Source organism: Empidonax traillii, unplaced genomic scaffold (genome assembly GCF_003031625.1).
Source record: "Empidonax traillii isolate 1590-97213 ecotype Southwest subspecies unplaced genomic scaffold, ASM303162v1 scaffold451:size1465578, whole genome shotgun sequence".
Classification (NCBI taxonomy): domain Eukaryota; kingdom Metazoa; phylum Chordata; class Aves; order Passeriformes; family Tyrannidae; genus Empidonax; species Empidonax traillii.
In genome coordinates this window covers 365,382-384,588 of record NW_020955644.1, presented here as the reverse complement: position 1 = coordinate 384,588, position 19,207 = coordinate 365,382, and the positions used below count along the sequence as shown (strand labels likewise).

The 19,207-nt window shown below is 52.2% G+C and overlaps 1 protein-coding gene across 2 annotated transcripts in view; it reads left to right on the top strand.

Moving 5' to 3' along the window:
- The window catches only part of PLXNA2 (plexin A2), a 158,156-nt gene that overhangs the window by 121,585 nt on the left and 17,364 nt on the right, over positions 1–19,207 (top strand). For both annotated transcript variants that reach the window (XM_027895148.1, XM_027895149.1), the window contains exons 13-21: positions 2,596–2,747; positions 5,994–6,111; positions 8,693–8,829; positions 11,875–12,042; positions 13,278–13,371; positions 15,069–15,308; positions 15,492–15,635; positions 16,728–16,962; positions 18,344–18,486. In XM_027895148.1, coding sequence (XP_027750949.1) covers positions 2,596–2,747; positions 5,994–6,111; positions 8,693–8,829; positions 11,875–12,042; positions 13,278–13,371; positions 15,069–15,308; positions 15,492–15,635; positions 16,728–16,962; positions 18,344–18,486 — 1,431 coding nt within the window. The remainder of the gene's footprint in view (positions 1–2,595; positions 2,748–5,993; positions 6,112–8,692; positions 8,830–11,874; positions 12,043–13,277; positions 13,372–15,068; positions 15,309–15,491; positions 15,636–16,727; positions 16,963–18,343; positions 18,487–19,207) is intronic.

The window sequence follows — 19,207 nt, the reverse complement described above, 5'->3', positions numbered from 1 at the left end:
CTTGAAATTGGGGAATATTTCTTCCTAATCCTGTCTGTCTCGGATCGGAAATCTGGACTGTCACCAGCCAGCCCTGCAGCCTGAGCAGCTCCCAGCACAGCCAAGCCAGGATTAAGGCAGAGGAAGGGCTGGCTTTGCTGGAGGTGCCTCATCCATGAATCCTCACCCCACTGAAGGGCCCAGGGATGCTGCTTGGAGGGGTCCCCAGCTCTCGGTGCAACGGGACCTTTAAGACTTATCTTCTTTCTGCGATTTTGACTGAATCTCTCCAGCTGTAATTAATTGAATGCATCTGTTCTAACCCTGGGGCTGCTTTATGGCACAGTTACTTCAAAACTGTTCAATTAGTGGCCACTAAAATCTAGGTCGAGTGGAGCTCCATATTGGGGATTTTCCAGGTCAGGACATTTTTAAAATACAGCATCAGCTCAGCTTTGTTTGGGGAGGCCAATTGGCTCCTCTGGTTCTGATCAGGTCGGGAAATGGTAAAACTGTGACTTGGATTTTTTTTTTTTTTTTTTGAGCAGTGATGAGCCGAGGAGCCCAGCGGTGTAAGTGCTCCAGTAAATGCATTTTAACATAATCTAGAGCTGCAGAGGACAGTTGTAACTGTCAAGTACGTGAAGTGCCAAGTTCAGGTGATTCCCAACTAGCAATGTAAACACGACCAGGCCTTCAGGACTCGGTGTAATGCAGCACAGCTCGGTTTTGGAGTGGCTTTATGGGCACAGAGATAAATGATACAAGGCACGCCGGGCAGTGTGACTTACAGGGAACAGCAGCACAACAGGCAGTGCATGGTGAATAAATTAAAAAGCTCAGTCGGAGGGGGAGGTGGGAATTCAAGCAGAGGAGGGAGGGGGTGGTTTGGTGTGTGGGGTGGCTCTGCTGGGTGTGTGGAGCTGGCACGTGTGGCCAGAGACGGAACAGGCTGACCAAGGAAAGTCATGGAGCTGGAACAGGCTCCACCCAGGGAAGTGGTGGGATCACCATCCCTGGAAGTGTTCAAAAAACGAGCAGACCTGGCACTTGGCGATATGTTTTAGTGAGCCTGGTGGGATTTGGTAAAGGTTGGACTTGCTTGGGGAGGTTTTTTGCGACCTTGGTGATTCTGTGCCTGTGAATTTCTACAGGAGCACCTTAAAACAGGAGCAGAGGTGGAAAAGGCTTCTGGGTGACCTAATTGTGGCCTTCCAGTACCTGAAGGGAGCCTGAAAGAAACATGGAGAGGGAAAGTTTACAAGGACATGTAGTGACAGGACAAGGGGGAATGGCCTCAAGCTGACAGAGAGTAGGTTTTATTGGATATTAGGAAAAAAGTCTTCCCTGTGAGGGTGATGAGGCCCTGGCACAGGTTGCCCAGAGCAGCTGTGGCTGCCCCATCCCTGGAAGCGTCCAAGGCCAGTTTGGACGGGGCTTGGAGCAACCTGGGCTTGTGGAAGGTGTCCCTGCCCATGGCAGGGGGTGAACCTGGATCATCTTTGAGGTCCCTTCCAACCCAAACCATCCCATGATTCTATGAAATGACAGTTTGTAAGCAAGGGAGAAGGAAACTGGTTGCAGCTGGGATCTAAAATGCAGGGGGATGCTTTGGGGAACTTGGAACCACGGAAGTGATGGGGAACAGGGGTATCCTGATGGTGTGGGAAGGGGGAGACATGCCCTGTGGCACTGGGCAGTGCAGGGGGTCCCACAAGGGCTGCTTTGGGGCAGGTTGCAGGGGCTGGTGTTTGGCCACCTTCCAAACTGCCTCTTAGGGAGGTGGAAGAAAGCAAACATCCATCTGGAAACGGTGAGGAGAAGGTTTTGAAGAGCTCAAGTCTTTTGCCAAAGGCAAGGGTGGAACAAACAAGCGTAAACAAGATTTATCCATTAAATTAATTAAATTGCATTATTATGGATTGTGTTTATTTATTAATAACAACTGTAGTGTGGGGAAGATTAGTAACTCACCCAAGAGCGACAACAGACGGGTGGCAGATTCAGGATAACTGTTTGAGAGTCTTGGGTCCAAATTTTGTGACTATGCATTATTGAAATTTATACTCCTAATTGAAGAGGATATTGTCCTTAATGAAAGTCCATAGAAGCAGAGATGATTATGGCTGAGGCAGGCTATAAACAGGCAGCTTGAAAGCACACACCTCACCCTTTAACATTTGTAAGTCATTTGAGGTGCCAACTTACTAATAAAATGTGACATTAACATTCAGGTAACAGCCAAGGCAGAAGTTAAAGTTCTCCCAAGAAGCAGGCTACTTCTGGAAGGTGACTTATCATCTTCTGGATTTATTAAAAAGGAACCAGGGCTTTCTGGGGAATGGCTTTGCCTGCAGCTCCTGGCCAGCCCAGGGATCTTGATGTCCTCTCTTGGAGCACAGCACAGATGGATTTCAGCAGCCTTGGGCTTCTGCAGGACATCCAGAGGAGTCATGGGGAGCTGGCACTGGCCTGGGTTTGGCAGCAGGAGCAGGGGGAGGTTGCAGCACTCAGCCTCCCTGAGCAGCCTGCGGTGTCTCCAAGCCAGGCGTGGGGTTGAAGGTTGGTTTTTAGGGGGTCACCAGCTCAACTTTGCCATGTTTTGTTTCCCCTCAGATCCTGACGGTGTCGGGCCCACCAGAAGGAGGGACGAGGGTGACCATCCGTGGGGTGAACCTGGGCCTGGACTTCTCCGAGATCGCGCAGGGGGTGCAGGTGGCCGGGGTGCCCTGCATGCCCCTGCCCGAGCACTACATCGTGGCGGAGCAGTGAGTGACCTCACCCACCCCACCCATCCCCACCACGGCTCCCTGGGGGCACAGAGCCTCGTCCCTGACCTCCAGCAAATTCACAGGAGGCCAGCAACTCATCCCAACCCCGGGCACCATCTCTCCACCCTGCAGGAAGGAGTCTGGAGGTGGATGGTGCCCTGAGGCGGGAAGGGGCGAGGTGCTGGGGGTCAGGCAGCTCTTGAAGCTTCCATTAAGTGTCCTGTTTCCTTCCACCCTGCTGTTCCTGCTTTGCTAAGCAACTTCTGCTGATGAGCACCTTGCTGTTGGTGCCGAGCCTCCCTGCTCCCCGTGGCACTTGAAATTCCGGCGGCGCTGCCGGCTGCGCGCAGCCATTTGTTAGGCGGGCGAGGCGGTGACAGCTGCTTAATTCCGAGTGGGCCTCCACTGGAGTCAATTCATTTATTTCACTGAGCGAAATGTCAACCAAAAATTAGAGAAACAGGCATGTAACAGAGGATAAACCTCCCGAAGTGACACTCTCTCCCCTCCTGCTGGTTTGGGGAGGGGTTGTTTTGGGGCAGCCGAGGTGCCGAGGGGCGTGTCAGGGGTGATGCCTCCCCTTGGGTTGTCTGATCTCCTCATGGGGACCAGGATGGTGTCCTGTGTAGTATGGGAAAGGCCAAGACTCCGTGAGTGGTCCCAGCAGCACGGATCTGCCCCAGCTTCAGGAGCAGCTCAGAGCAGTTTGGTGGTGAAATGCCCCAGTCAGATCCCCAGAGCAGTGCAAGGACCTGTCACCAGCACATGTTGGCGTTGGTTTGGCTTTTCCTCGCTCCTCATCTTTCTTTCCCCATCTGTAAGATAGAAATTACATTAATAACCCCTTCTGAGCTGCGAGGATGTGCCAGGGTGTCCTGGGACCACTGGATGAAGGGCATCTTGGTGTCACTGCAGGAATGGCTCCAACCACTGCACCAATAGTCCTGTCACTACAAGCAGTTTGGGCTGTTCTGCTGAGCAGTACTTTGTTTTATTTTATTACTCAAATAAAAGATGGAAGATTATGAAATTATCCTCCTTTGATGGTACGAAACCCTGATTTTATAATCATGACTCTAATTACGGCTCTCGAGCTTTCAAAGTTTGTTAACATCATTAAAACATTTACCCTGGGCAGATAACAGCAAGCGTTAGCATGAGAGCTGCCTTTTAAAGATGAATGCAGATAAAAGGACCCTCTTAAGGGTTCTGTGGGCAGACTGAATTCCAAGACTGTAATGACTCGCCATATGCTCCAGCCACGCAATCTATCAGCCAGCAATTAGGTTAATGTTGGTGAAAGGGCCACTTAGCCCAGCAATCAGCACCCTACAGCTCTGCCGAATGCATCACTTTTGTAACAAGGTACCTGCTGGGAATTTGGCTTTCCTCAGGAATCAGGATCAGGTGTTCTGGGTCACTTGTACCCTGTCCTGCACCCAATCGTGCCCGATCTGTGTGGCAGCTGCTGCTCTACTGGCAAATTGTTGAGTGTTGGGTGTTTCCTTGCTTCTTGTGGGAGGGAAAACCTCCCCTCTCTTCTCCTGCCCGTGGGGGTGTCAGGAATCACTTCCCCTGGCTTTGTTTGCCAGGGGATTGCTGCTCCCAGATGCCAGCCCCGCACCCAAAACCAGAGCACGGCTGCCTCCCTGGCCCTGCTGCCGGTCTGCAGGAGGAGAAGTGATCAAACAACAGGCAGAGAGGTGCACGGGCACTGTCTGGTTGAAAGGCAGAGCGAGGAGCACGTGGCAGATTAAGGCACACAGCTGAGACGCTTCAATTCCTGCTCTCCAAAGGCAGCGTCTCTCTAGGCAACCCCTTTTGATGTGCAGCAATGAGGACGTGCACGTTCCAGCTCTTTACCAGCATGTGTGCATTTCATCAGGCCTCCTGGCATCACCTGTGCCGGCGATCTGCGAGGTTCTTTTCTTCCCTTTAGTCTTTTTTATTTTATTTGTAGTGAATTTAACGCCGCTGAAGGCGGCTGGAACGCTGCCTATCCCAAATTGGAGCCTTTTATGCGTTTGTGTGTGAATGGCAGAAGAGCGAGGAGCTTCCCCCTGCTCCTTCAGCCTCGCTGGGCAGGGGATGCTCTGGCTCTTCCTCTGGTCTCACTCTCAGGGTCAGAAACCCACAAGTGTCTCATCAGGGGGGTTATTCCACCCCCTGCCTGAGGCAAGTTACTCCTACCCTCAGGTTTCCATCCCTGAGGCAGATTATTTCTACCCTGAGATTTCCATCCCCTCTTGTTTCCTTCCTTGAGGCAGGTTACTCCTTCTACCCCCAGGTTTCCTTCCTCCAGGCAGGTTACTCCCACCCTCAGATTTCCATCCCTGAGGCAGATCATTCCTACCCTCGAATTTCCACCCCTGAAGCTCATTTCCACCCTCCCTCATGTTCCCCTCCATGAAGCAGGTTATTCCTCCTACCCCCAGGTTTTCATCCCCAAGGCAGGTTACTCCCACCCTCAGCTTTCCAGCGCCTGGAGGGATGCTCTTGAATTTATCTTTCCAGCGTTGCCACAGGAGCAAGCAGCATCCATCCCCTTTATGTCCAGCCCTGCCAGCTGATGCCCCTTTGAAAACCTCCCTCAAACCTGCTGGCGTGACTGGCATCCTCTTGATCCCAGCCCCAGCTGCTGTTACACATCCCTGGTGCCCTGGGATTTTTGGGTTATGTGTTCAATCCCAGCAGCTCTCCCTTCCTTTACAGCTTCCCCTGCCTCACGAGGCTGAGCTGGAGCGTGAGGACCCTCTCCTTTGATGCCAGTGCCTCCTGTGCCCAGCATCAGCATGTTGTGTTGTAGCCAGCCGTGTCCCTGCAAAAGCTGCTCTCCATGGCTGTCTCTATCATTCCTGAGCAGGCTTCTCCAGTTTTGATTAACTGGGAGACTGCAGTGTGAGCTGTTCCCTTAATGAACTCATCTGTTACTCTAAGGACTTCGCACTCACTTTGCTACTGGCTAATATATTGCCATTAGTGCTCTGCTTTGCTCTGGAGTTTACAGCTTGTAATAATTATGTCTAATTTTGATTTTTTTTTCCTTTAAATTACTACATGGGGTAAAAATAGACTCAGTAATTAACTTCTTCCAAAGAGGCAGATATCAAAGTTAAAGAGGAGGGGCGGGGGGGTGGGGGGGGAAGAAAGGAAGAAGTAGAGGAAGCCAGCCCTGCATGGAGCTGCGCAGGGGCACTGCTGGCACCTCCTGCCAGAGCTTCCCTGCGGCATTTCTCCTTCCAGGATCGTCTGTGAAATGGGGCAGGCGCTTCCAGGGATCAGCTCCGGCCCAGTGCTCCTGTGCATCGGAGAGTGCAAGCCGGAGTTCACGGCCAAGTCGGCGCAGCAGTACATGTTTGTGGTGAGTCCTGGCGAGGGGGGTCGCACGGGAACAGCCCTGCCCTGCCAGTGTCTGGGTCAGATGGGCGGGGCTCAACTCCAGAAGAACATCCCGAAATTGCCGTTTTTCTCCGGTGCCGGTGTTGCGCAGTTTTTGGTTGCCAAGTCAACAAGCACGGCTTTCAGGATCTAGAGCTTGCACAGGCCTGGGAATAGACCTCAGCTTGGGGTTCCCACAGCATTTGGGTTCAGGTTTTCACCTCAAAAGAAGGGTTTTGGACTCATAGAATGGTTTGAGTTGGAAGGGACCTCAAAGATGATCCAGGTCCACCCCTCTGCCATGGGCAGGGCCACCTTCCACCAGCCCAGGTTGCTCCAAGCCCCGTCCAACCTGGCCTTGGACACTTCCAGGGATCCAGGGGCAGCCACAGCTTCTCTGGGCTACCTGTGCCAGGGCCTCAAAGCATGTGATAACCTGCTTAGTTAATGGGGGTGAATCTGGGACTGCTCCTTGCTGGTTCGTGAGATGTTTTTTTATGTACACCAATGGACTTCTTTGCACAAACACAGAAGCACAACAGCAGGAGAGAAGCACCAGAGCCTGTCCTTCTGCAGCTCAGGGCCTGAACTTCTGCTCAGAACTGAATCAGCTGACACCTAAACACATCTGATTTTCTGTGTCCACAGATTTAATTTTCCCCCATGGAATGGAAGGGCCATTATATGACATATTCTGCATTATGTATTATTCATATTCTGCATTCAGATATTCAGAGATTTCCTCCCCAAACTCCCAGGATGCTGGTTCAGTGCAGGCTTTCTCTGTTGGTTCAGTGGAGAGCTGCTTTTGGGGTTGATGGACTTCCAGTGACGGCATGGTTCTTTCTGTTGTTTTATTGGCAGCATTTCGAATCAGAAACTGAAAAGCCACAGCTGGAGTTTCCCGTATCTCCAGTTTTGCCTAAACAGGGCGTTTCATCCAGCCCCATTGATTATGTGCTCAGTGGAATCTGTATGCAGGGAAATGCCAGCACTTAACAATTGTCCACAATTTGTAAACTAATTGAGAGATAAATCAGGCCAGGCCCTGCCACCCTCTCAGTGTTGTGAGAAAACACCCTGCCCTGGCATTTCATTTAATCAGCAACAGCAGGGGTGCAAAACATCACCCCATTTTGCTGGAATGTTCCAGAAATCCCCCTGGTCGTGACAATGCCAGTGTAGTCCCAGATTTGCCACTCTCCACAGGCACGTTCCCCTGCGACACCAGCTTTGTGCTAAATAATAACCAGGGAGCAGTGGAAGGGAATTGCAGAGATGAATCTTGGAGAAGTGTTTTGCAGCAACCTGGTGCATGTGCTGAGCATTATCCCTTTGCATTGTTACTCCTGATTTCGAGCACTTTTACACTGATTTTTATCGCTCCTTTTTTTTTTTTTTTTTTTTTTTTTTTTTTTTTTTTTTTTTTTTTTTTTTTTTTTTTTTTTTTTTTTTTTTTTTTTTTTCTTCTCAGGCGTCTAAAACTTCCAGCACATCATTTCCTTTTGTTAGCTGGCCTCTATTTTTCTCTTTAGCACCGCCACAGCTTCCATTACAGCTGGTTTATGCCATTAAAGTCGGCAGTAAAATTGATTGGTACCTCCGAGCAGAGCTCTGTGCTGACCCTGAGAGGGTTTGTTGCCTCTGTGAGCTCATCTGGTGCCTGCCATGGTGCAGGAGCCACGCTGTCACCCTAATGACACCCCTTTTATCTGGCCAGGAGGAACCTTGGAGCTGCTTTGGATCTGTAAATCTGTCATAATTATCACCAAAGCATGAGCTGAAGGTGGAAAACTCTTACTCAGCTTTCAGGCCGGCTGCATCCCACCCTTGGGAGTTTTTAGGTCTCTAGGATGGGCTCTCAGCTCTCTTGTTTTGGTTTTTTTTTTTTTTCCTCGTTCACAAGAGTGGCCACTCAGAGTTACAGCCTGAGTTTCTATTTTTAGCCATGCTTTGAATTTCTGAGGATTGCAAGGTGAGGCTCACACCAGAAACGTCAGATGCTTGTAGGCAAGGAGTGTTTATCATCGATTTTGAATGCAGAGAAGGGCTAGGCTGCCCAGGAGACTCTGTGCTGGTGTGTGTGGGGGACTGCTGGACCTCAGGGATGTGTAAAATAACTGCTCCTTCCTGTCCCTGGGCTCCCACGAGCCATCTGGCCCCAGGGATGGGGCTGGAGGAGGAGGAGGAGGGTGGCTGGTAGTGGGGTCTCACTGTCTGGAGTGTCCAGAGCATGGCAGCTTGTTCCTAAATCACCCTGGGAACAGTTCCCAGGGTTGGGCTTCATTTTGAAGGAGGTTTTTGATGGGCAGCCATACACTGAGCATCCTTTGGAGGGTTTTTGCGTTTTGGAATCAGTCTTCTGCTGGGTCACATCTCTCTTTCAGAGCTGGGTTAGAAAACATAGCAGGACATTTGTCAGGTGTCCAGGGCACATCCCTATTTTGCTTTTCCTTGTTAAAAAGACATCCCCACTCAGCCAAAGCTGTAGCTCAGGGATGGTGCTTCACAGCAGCTCCCTCAGTGCAGGCAGGGTTGCTGAGTTTGTCCTTTCCTTTCTCCAGACTCCAGTGGTGAGTTTCCTGAATCCCAGCCGAGGTCCTGAGTCGGGAGGGACGATGGTGACCATCTCTGGGCACTATTTGGGAGCTGGCAGCCGTGTGTCCGTGCTCCTGGGAAACCAGACCTGCGAGTTCTATGGGTAAGAGGACGAGCTGGGCCAGTGTGAGCTCCTGCCTGCACGTCCTGGTCCTGCACCACCAGGATCTGCAGGAGCTGAACGTGCAGCCACGGGAAAACTGCATCTGGGAACCCCTGAAGGCTCCAAGTCCCTCTTTTATTGCATCAAACCATCTTTTCTCCTACTGTGACTGAGCCCTGGAGGGATTCATTGGTGTTAGTGCTGTGCACTGTTTAGTTTAATGCTGTTGAAGTGTTAATTAGTCCAAAAGTTTCAGACAAACATCACCGTGGTGGTAAAATATTTATATTGGTCATCAGCAGCTGCCCCCAGCCCAGTTAGTCTGAAGAAAATGTCACATTTATAAGAAATATCTGGATTCTCTTCTCAGAGATGAACACCTTGCACTGCATTTATTGCAGCCACTGCTGCAGGTGCCTCGACCTCCTAAAAATGGTCTGAGTGAGGGGTGGGTAGAGCAGGGTGTGGGTCTGCACACATCTTCTGCCAAGGAGCTCACACAGCCATCAATCTCCAGTGGGATTTCAATGGCAAATTTGCTTTTTACCCAGCAGTGTAAAGACAGAGTTGACATTTGCAGGGTTTGATGTGTTTTCTTGGGGCTTAGTTAGAAGAAGATTCATCTGTGTTTACATCTGTGTTCACCACGTACACAGCCCTGCCCTGACCCTCGAGGTGGTCAAAGCAGTTCCTGGGTGGGAAGCTGGTGTCCCAAGGGATTCTGCTTGTCAGGTCTTCACTCAGGCTCCCCAGGAGGAGCTGAGGGAGTTTCTGGCAAATTAAAGCCCCCTGGAGGTGAATTTCTCATCTGGAAGGTTGAGAGGTCCTTTGATAGAGGACCTGTGGGCATTCAGATGTGGGAGCAGCACACTGGGTTGTTTGTTAGCAGTGCTTATGCTGTATCCATCCCAGGATGGTGCTTTGGGAGCTTTGGATTTGCTGAGACCTTCCAGTGTGGATCAGTTCTCCCAGGTGCTAAGCAATGTAACCAGTCCATCAATGTTTCTTCCCATATCCAAACCAAAGATGCCAGATTGCTCCCTCAGATGCACACAGGGAACAGCTTTACCACCAGCAGAAGAGCAGAATCAGCCCCTGGAATATCACCCCTTGAATATCTGATTTTATTCAGGCAACCTGCAGATGCTGACCTGCAAAACCTGGAAGAGTTTTGGATTCCCTGTGTGTTCTGAGTTACAGCAGGAAGCAGAAACTTAAACAAAGCAAGCAGCAGTGTGTGAACAGCCCCATCCCTCGCGTGGGGTCACGCTGAGCGTTTTGTTTGGCTTGGGCTGTTTTGAGGCAATGAACTTCAATTGTACTCGAGGGTGTGGGGGGAGCCTGGCGAGATGAAGCAGTTTCTAATGAGATTCCCCTCTAATTACAGCTTCCCCCATTCTCCCCTCTCTGATCGGAGGAGTGGGTAGATTCACCATGACGACATAATAATAGCGCAGAAAGCTAATTAGCTGATCACAGGGAGCTGGGAGCTGCTCTGCCAGCAGCGATGCGTCACTCTGCATCTCGTGCCAGAGCTAAGCAGGCACGGTGGGGTCTGGTGTGGGCAGCAGAGCAGGCAGCAGAGCAGGCAGCAGCGGTGCAGGCAGCAGCAGGCATCTCATCAGCTGCACAGGCATCCGTAGAAACACTCCAAGACTCAGCAAGGAAGGTGGAGAAACCCACTCCTCACACAAGGATGCCTTTGTGGGTAAATTAATCCTAGGTGGAGAGTGAGAATAGGATGAGGGAGGGAGGAGGAGGGCAGGAAGGGTTAGATGTGTAATTGCATCAACAGAAACAGTCGAGTCCAATTTGTTTAAGGTGTTTTAGGAGGTTGTTTCTGTTCCCTCGGTCGTGGTGGGTGGAAGTGCCAAGGTGTGAGCTGGGAACGTTGTGGTACCTGCTGTTCCATGCCCCCTGAAATGCCCAGTGCTGAGTGATGTGTCCATACTCCTCAGGGAGGGGAGGAAGTGTGTAAAGGCCCTAAAATGGGATGACACATCATCCCCCTGCCAGGCACAGACACCAGAGCTTTGCTGGAAGCAGAGCAGGGACACTCAGCCGTTCAGGCACCTCTGTGAGCTGCACAGCCCCTGAGGAGGGTGAGGATGGTGAAGACTGGACATTCAGGAGGGCCAGTTTTTGATTTAAGTGCCAGACTGTCAGCTGGTGCTGCAGACCTGCCTGCCCTCTTCCCTGGGAGAACCCAAAACTAAATGAACCACAGAAACAGCCACAGAGTTTTCTGTGAGCCAGGGGCAGGTTTGGGGCAGGAAGGACAACCACAGGTGGCTGTGCAGGAACGCTTCCAGGGGTGTCCCTCCAGCACTTCTTGTAGGATCAATGTCCAGGCTCACCATGGAGCCATGTGGTTCCTTACAACTCCGTTCTGGATGCTCAGATCTCATTCCCCTTCTCCATCCATCCATCCACCCACCCACCAGCGCCTTTGTGCTTTGACAGCGCCTCGCCACGCTGCTGCCTCGACCTTCTCCAGGGCTCTGGTGGCAGCAGATGGTCTGTTGTGTCCAGCCAGCCAGCACCGAGGCCGAGGTCACCCTGCTCTGACGGGGAGACAAAGCCAAAGGCAGCGGTGACCGTGGCATCGCCCTTCCCCGGCGGGGGCTGCGCCGCTCCATTATTGCCGCTCACAAGGGCCTCGTGTGTGCAGTGGGGTGGGGAGGGGGAAGAATTTGGCTTTTGAGTGTGAGCTTATGCATGCCATTTAAAAAGCAGCCATCTGTTTTCACACGCCCAGCAGAAGGCAGCGGGTTCAGAGGGATGCGGGAGGCTGCAGTTTGGCACAAAGAGCGGTTTCAGGGAGGCTGCGCTGCTCTGGCGGTGGGCAGAGCTCCACTCCCTCCCTCCCGTGCCATTGAAACCCTCCTGCCTGTCCTGGGAGCTTGTCCCCTTCACAGGTGTCAGTGTGGGGCTGACTGATAGCTCAGCCCTTTAGTGAGCTGCCCCAGGACAGGACAAAGGGCTGTTTTCTGCCCCCACACCGTGACCACCCATTAACATTTCTGCGTTTCCCCTCTTGCACAGGCGATCCATGAACGAGATAGTCTGCGTGTCAGCCCCATCAGCCCACGGCCTGGGGGCTGTTCAGGTCTCTGTCAGCGTGGACAGGGCTCAGCTGGAGAGGACCTTGCAGTTTGAGTACATTGATGATCCCAAGGTGCAGCACATCGAGCCCGAGTGGAGCATCGCCAGGTAACAAGTGGGACCTCGACAGCTCACCTTGTCTGGGGGCTTCTCAGCACACACTCAGGGCCTGTTTGGAAGTTCACATCCCACCCAGCATCCTGGATTTGTCAGGGCTGGGCATCTGTGGTGTTTGCATTTACCAAAAATCACGGTTCCCAAAGTAGTCGTGATTCCCAAGGCAGTTCCAGCAGTCAGTCTGCACCGAGATTCTGGGAGCACAAATAGAGCCAAGATCACTCCCATCTGCTGCAGAAGGGCACAATTGCTCATTAAGGGCTCCTTCTTGTAGTCCTGGAATAAAACAAAACCAGCAACCACTAAAGAAAGGAAAAAGCTGCTGTTAATCAAAATGTACTGTCAGCCCAGATTCACTGCTGGGAACGGGGTGGCTGGTGCTGTCACATCATCGTGACATTGTCACTGCTAAAAACCCAGGGCCACGCTCATCCTGCGATTTTCCTCTAATGGTTGTGCTCATGAGGGCTGTAACACAGCTATTCATATCAAATTCCAATTATTTTTTTGGAAATTGCCCTTGAAAGAGGTAAGTGTCTCGCAGGAGGCTCTGGAGATGTCTGCTTTGAGCCCGAATTCAGGATGCTGTCTGGTTTTAGAGGAGCTGGGTCGGATGGGCTGCTCAGGGCTGCTGGCAGAGGGGGTCTGAGGGAGCAGCTCTGGAGGTGCTGGAGCTGTAGGTGAATCTAGGCTGTGCTGCTCCAGTTAACATGTGAAGGGAGAGGGAAAGGCTTTGCTCAGGGCACTGGCTGTAGGAGAAAGGGGGAAGTCTGGCCCTGGGGGTTGTGTCCCCCATGACCCTGATGGCTCTCTGTCCCTCCCGTGCCCTGTGTGACAACTTGCTGTGTCTGCAGTCCAGAGGCAAGTGCACGTCAGTGCCTTCACTGCACGAGCCATTTATCGTGGGCCTTAAAACCAGTGCTGTGTAAATCATTAAACACTGTGACTAATTTACTGTCTTACGTGTTAAGTCTCAGCTCCCTTGATCTCCTGGGTTCCTCATCCCGCTGCCTTGCAGTGTTTGAGGTGGGAAGGGGTGCAGCTGAGAGCAGAAAATCCAGGGACACCCCTCCCCAGTGACTCAGGAGTGGGTGTAAATCCACGCTGGTGCCTCAGGTGGCTGCAGGAAAACATCTTTCTGAGCTCAACAAGCATCCTCCCTGTCAAGCCCAGGCTCTGTGCACAGCCCCAGCTCCATTAATCAGATCTCTCCCTGTTCTCCACAGCGGACACACTCCCCTGACTGTCACTGGCTCCAACCTGGACGTGATCCAGGAGCCGAGGATCCGCCTCAAGTACAATGGGAAGGAGTTTGTCAACGTAAGTAGGTGCTGTCAGCACAGTGCATCCTCCTGCACCCCCCCACCTGCCTGCAGACACGTGGTTACTGGTGCCAGTGCTGTCTGTGGGGTGAGCCTTGCCATGGCAAAAGCTGCCCTGGGGGTATTTCCCAGACTCACCCAAATGTGGGGACGTGGGAAATGACTTCCTTGGCAGCACAGTAACCAAGGAGTTTTCAAAGCTAGAAAGGAAGGATTTCATTTTAGATCGTCTCCATCACCTCAAATTCTCTCTTGGGGCAGATAAACCCGTTACCCCTCTGAAGTTCCCCTTTTGTCAGAGCCCCTGAGATCCCTCCTTTCCCCAGTACCCAGCTCAGCTCTGCAGGCACGTTCTGATGGAAAGTCCAAGTGGAGTTGTCCCCATCCATTCCCAGCTGCTCCACACTTCCCATTTTAGTCCTGTGCTTTCTGGAAAAGCCCAGAGCTGCACACTGAGACTTGCCAGAGCTCTGAGGCTGCTTAGTTTAACTTAGTTTAGTCTGTCCCTGGCCTCCTTCTATAAATAACCCTCCTTTTGCCTCAGCTCTTGGCCTGGCAAGCCTGTACCAGCCCAGGGAGGGCAGGAGAGAGGGGAACCTTCCTGGGCATGAGGCTCTGGGTGCTTTGGTGAGCTGGGTGTTACTTTTATGCCTCCTTATCACCCTGATGTTCCCACAGCAAGGACTTGGTAGCAGAGTCGGGGGTTGATCTGGAACGCCACCTCCTCCCCCTATCTATATTTTTTCAGTCCATGAGTGAGAAACTGGAATGAATCTCCAGCCAAATGGGAACTAAGAGATGTTCTTGTGTGCTACAAGTAAGAATTGTACCTCCAGGACCTCAGAAATTGTTTTGATCAAGTAAAACTGAAATATATTGTTTCTATGCAGTGATCTTAGTGACTGAATCTGTATTATCTTGGAAAGGGCAAATCACTTAGCAGTCTTTTCCCATTCCTTTTCTCCCCCTCAAGACCTTTTTCATCTGAGCTCTTTTTAAAAAGACATCTAATTTTGTTGCTAGCACTTGCAGTTATAGTGCTACAAAAATAATTCTGAAGACACGAAATTGAGTGAAATTAAATCTTCCACTTAGGGAGGGAGGCCAAATGGTTGGGCTCTTGCTGCTTTACAAGGCAAGAGTCCCATAAATCAGCCATCTCCCTGCTCTGAGGGCTGGGGGAGCCGTGGGTGTCCTCAGCCTGGCAGGAGATGACCTTCACGTTACCTCCAGCCCACGAGTGTCAGATGATGGTTCCTTTCCCTCCCTGGCATTTGGGAACTGTCTCTAAGCACCCGTTTGCAGCAGGGAGGAGATATTCCCTATGGGTCTTTTTCAGAGCTAGCATTGCCAGAGAGGATGGAACTGGAAAGAAAAGCAAGAATAAAGAGAAAGGAGAGAGGTCTGCTGTGCAAGCCACTATTTTTGAGCTCACTCTCCATCCCTGCACCAGTGCCCTTGTGCTGGATGGAGGGCAAGCAAATTACCCCAAACCATGGTTATAACACCTCACAGAACCACTAAGGTTGGAGAAATCCTCTGAGGTCATCGAGCACGGAGCCTGGATTAAATATTTCCAGCCAAACCCGAATCCCCTCGACCTTCCCGAGGGAATTCAGGGGGTCAGTCCATCACTGTCCAGGTTCAGGGTGGGTTTTTCCTGTGCTGTGCCTCAAAGCAGCCTCTTCCCCACAGGTGTGCAAGGTGGTGAACTCCACGGTGCTGCTGTGCCTGGCTCCCCCCCTCAGCCCCGAGTACCGGCCCGGCCTGGACGCCGTGGAGCGGCCGGACGAGTTTGGGTTCATCTTCAACAACGTGCAGTCCCTGCTGGTCTACAACGACACCAAGTTCATCTACTACCCCAACCCCACGTTCGAAATGCTGAGCCCCACCGGGGTGCTGGAGCAGAAGCCGGGGTCACCCATCATCCTGAAGGTAAGGAGAGCCCTCCTGCCCACCCCATGGGGAGAAAAAAAATCCCAGGTATTGGAGTTTTACCCCTCCTTTGGAGAGTGGGGTACACCAGGCAGAGTCCCGTTGTTTGCACAAGCAGGGGATGAGATGGAAACTGGAGAAATGGGCTGCATCTTTGTCAGTGTTCTCTCTGCTTGTCCCTAGGGCAGAAACCTGTGCCCGCCTGCCCCGGGAGGAGCCAAGCTCAACTACACCGTGCTGATCGGAGAAACACCCTGTGCTGTCACTGTCTCCGAGACCCAGCTGCTGTGTGAGCCCCCAAACCTCACTGGACAGCACAAAGTCATGGTGAGGGACCAAACTCTCCATCAGCATCCCTTTCCTCCCTCCTTCCCATCCTTTCTGCTCCTCCTCCACCTCCCTGACTCGCTTGGACGCTGAATGCAATGTCTTGTCCAAGGGCCGGGAGGATTTTAGATCTTCGTGGCTGTCTGATTGGAAGCTTAAAATATTGATGTGGATTAGCACAGAGAAACTTTGTCCTTCCCTGAGACTCACTCCCTGCTATCAGAGCCTTCTAGAAGGAACAGACCTTTCCAGCAGTGCCTTTGGCACCGGGTACCGTCCTTCCTCTGGAGGAGGATGAGAGCGTTCCCAGTGTTCTCCCCCCTGTAGGGATCTCATCAGCCCACGCAGCCAGACCTGCTCTGCTAAGTGGATGGAAAGGTTTTGCCTTTTCCCGAAGCAGAAGCCAGGAACATCTGAACACTGGAGTGGTTGGATCAACAACCTCATCCAGGGTAACAGTCGGTGCCTTCCTCTGCTTTGGTTTTGGGCATCGCTGCTTCCTCTGCCCCTCTCGCAGACCCAACCAGCAGCTGCCGAAGTGCTTGAGTGGAGCCCAAATGAGATTGTAATTGTGATTTATTCCCCTTTAAGTTCAGCATCCAAAACATATTCAGATTATCACAGTGTGACTCCCAGAAGCACAACCTGGCTGAGAGCTGCTCGCATCTGTGGCCGGGTCACATCCAAGAAAAGCCTGTCCTGGCATCAACTCCAGCCTGTTCGCTTTCACGTGGGGCTTTCTCTTCCCTTCTCTGCTCTCTCTTTCCAGTCTCTCTGGTTTCTTGTCAGTGAAATTATCAGTGGGTTGCTAATGTCCACAGTTTACAATAGGGAGTTGAAAGCTTATAAAATGAAAGTCAAATGGAGCCATCAGATAATAAGAACAAAGCCCAGATAGTGAAGGGCTGGCACATTTATCATCACTTGAAGCCTCCCTGTGTTCACATAAGCGGCACCCTCTGTGCTTAAAGGCAGTTGGAGTTCTATATTCTTAAACAGGGGGGGTTCAGTGCTCCCCAAGGGATCTGGCGTGGGAAGGACGGGGCTTTGGGACACCCTGACGCTGCTGGTGACCCGAGCTGTGCTTTGCAGGTGCGTGTTGGTGGGGTCATCTTCTCCCCCGGCTCGGTGAGCATCATCTCAGACAGCCTCCTGACCCTGCCAGCCATCGTCAGCATCGCGGCCGGGGGCAGCCTGCTCCTCATCATCGTCATCATCGTCCTCATCGCCTACAAGCGCAAGTCCCGCGAGAACGACCTGACCCTCAAGAGGCTGCAGATGCAGATGGACAACCTGGAGTCCCGGGTGGCCCTGGAGTGCAAGGAGGGTCGGTATTGCTTGGGACCAGGCGCTCTCTGGGTGCTGCAGCTCCATGCTCGGGTTCCCAGTTTTCCCAGTCCCCTGGAATTCGCAGCGAGGAGCGGGGTGTGTGCCCCTGTGGGGTTTACCCTGCCGTGGGATCAGGGTGGGCAGCCACAAGTGTGTCAGCAGCAGAACACGGCTCTGCCCCCTGATGTGCAGAGAATAGGATTAGAGAGCTTGATCCTGCTTAAGTGACACGCCTGGATCGCACGGCGCCCGCCCCGGGGTGCCCAGCACGGCGTGGCCCCTTGTCTGATGGATTTTTAGTGAGGGGCTTTTAAAAAGGGTGCAGAGGAGGTTCAGACCCCCAGGTAGCACCATCTATCCCAAAAGGAAAGACAGGAGGGCTGAAAAGCTGGTCCAGTCCCTTCTCCAGTCTACAAATGTAAGCCCAGAGCAGTAACAGGGCTAAGGGGTATGAAAAGCTCCTCGGGCTTTTGCTTCTGGGAAGTTCCGTGTGTCATTTGGAGCAGTCACACCTGCTGATTGCAGGTTTCTACATGGACAAGTCCTGTCCCTTGCAAGGAGGCAGCTGAGCCTGGTCCCTGCTGTGGTGAAGCCCAGGTGAAGGTGTTTTTTTGGGGGAGTGCTGCTGTTGTCCCCTTCTGCCTGGAAATGGGCTTAGTGAATCAAAATAAAATAAATGGAGAACTGCAAATTTCACGGCGTGGCCCCTGTATGTAGAGAATGTCGCACTGGATTTGTTCAGCTGATTTCAAGGATAGCCTTGAAAGCACAGGGCAAAAAATGAGATATATTCAGGAGGAAGCCCAGCTTTGGCATGGCACAGCCCAGCTGGGTAGAGAGGCCTCACTGAGCCAGCATGTCACACTTTGGAGAGAGAACACGAGCAGACACATACAGCTGTATAACACATGATATTGCGTTATGAGAGGAAGAATAAATTCCTTCCTGACCCCTGCAGCAGCTTGGATTTGATCTGCATCAGATTTGATTATTTTGGCAACTGTTGATAGAGGAGGGGAAGAAGAAGAAAGGAATGGGAGGCACCAAGTTAGGAAAATAGATCCTTATTTCTCTCTGCAGCCTTTAAGGGTGTTTTAAGTGTGTGCACACAGGTGTGAACCGCATACAAATCAAGCAGCATCTTTGTTCTCAGCATCTGCTCTGTGCAGCGTGTGCTCTCCTGCTCTCAGAGGCTGAGGCAGAGCCTCCAAGGGTGAGGGTCTGTCTGAGCTACAAGGCCAGGGCTCCTCTGAAGCAGCTCCTGAGCTGACCCATTTATGGTGTACAGGGTGGGCAGGCAGCCAGCCCTCCCCAAAACCTTCTCCCCAAGCCTCAGCTCCCGGAGTTCACCTGTGTCCTGTTCTCCTCTCCCTGAACAGCTTTTGCAGAGCTGCAGACGGATATCAATGAGCTGACCAGTGACCTGGATCGCTCCGGGATCCCCTACCTGGACTATCGGACTTATGCCATGAGGGTCCTTTTCCCTGGCATCGAGGACCACCCTGTCCTGCGGGAGCTGGAGGTAACAATCAGCCCGTGCTCCAGCCCTTCCAAGTTTCCCTGAGCCCGTGGGAAAACCCTGAAGCACCTTTATGCCTTCGCACCAAATCTTATTAGAGGCCTCGAGGTCAGTGGGGCGAGCCCAGAGTTTATTTTAGCTGAGGAGCTGCAGTTTTATCTCATCCCACACTGCCTGGTTCCTTTTGGTTTCTCCCCCGTGGCGTTGCTTTATTTTTATTTTATGGGGTTTTATATTGCTGTGGGCCGGCAGGAGAGCATGTCAGAAAAGTTATGGGTGTGCTTTAAAGTGCTCCTTAAGTCCCCGTGTGGTACAGGGAGGGGAATGCCGTGTGCCTGGAGCATCCTTGGCTCATCCTGCCTGGAGCATCCTGCTGCTGTTCCACGGCGTGTCCACAGGAGGGCAAGCGGAATGCCCTGCCCGGGCGTTCCGGCCTCTGAGCGAGCGCTTCCATCTCCAGGAGTTGTGGATGTAGGAGGAAGGAGTCGCGGTTGCTTGTGCTCCACAGGGCTGCTCTGCTTTTCCAGGCAGCCCTAATGCCTCAGTTCGGATTCCAGTGGGCCACCAGCACCGAGCAGTTGCTGTGGTGTCCATAAAGCAGAACCAGCTCCTCCCAGCCCATTCCTGTGCCCCGACTTTTCCAGCTCCATGCATTCTGTTTGCTGTTTGAATTGCCAGCTAAGCTGATGCAAACAAATATGAATGCTTTTTGTTTTACTCGTGA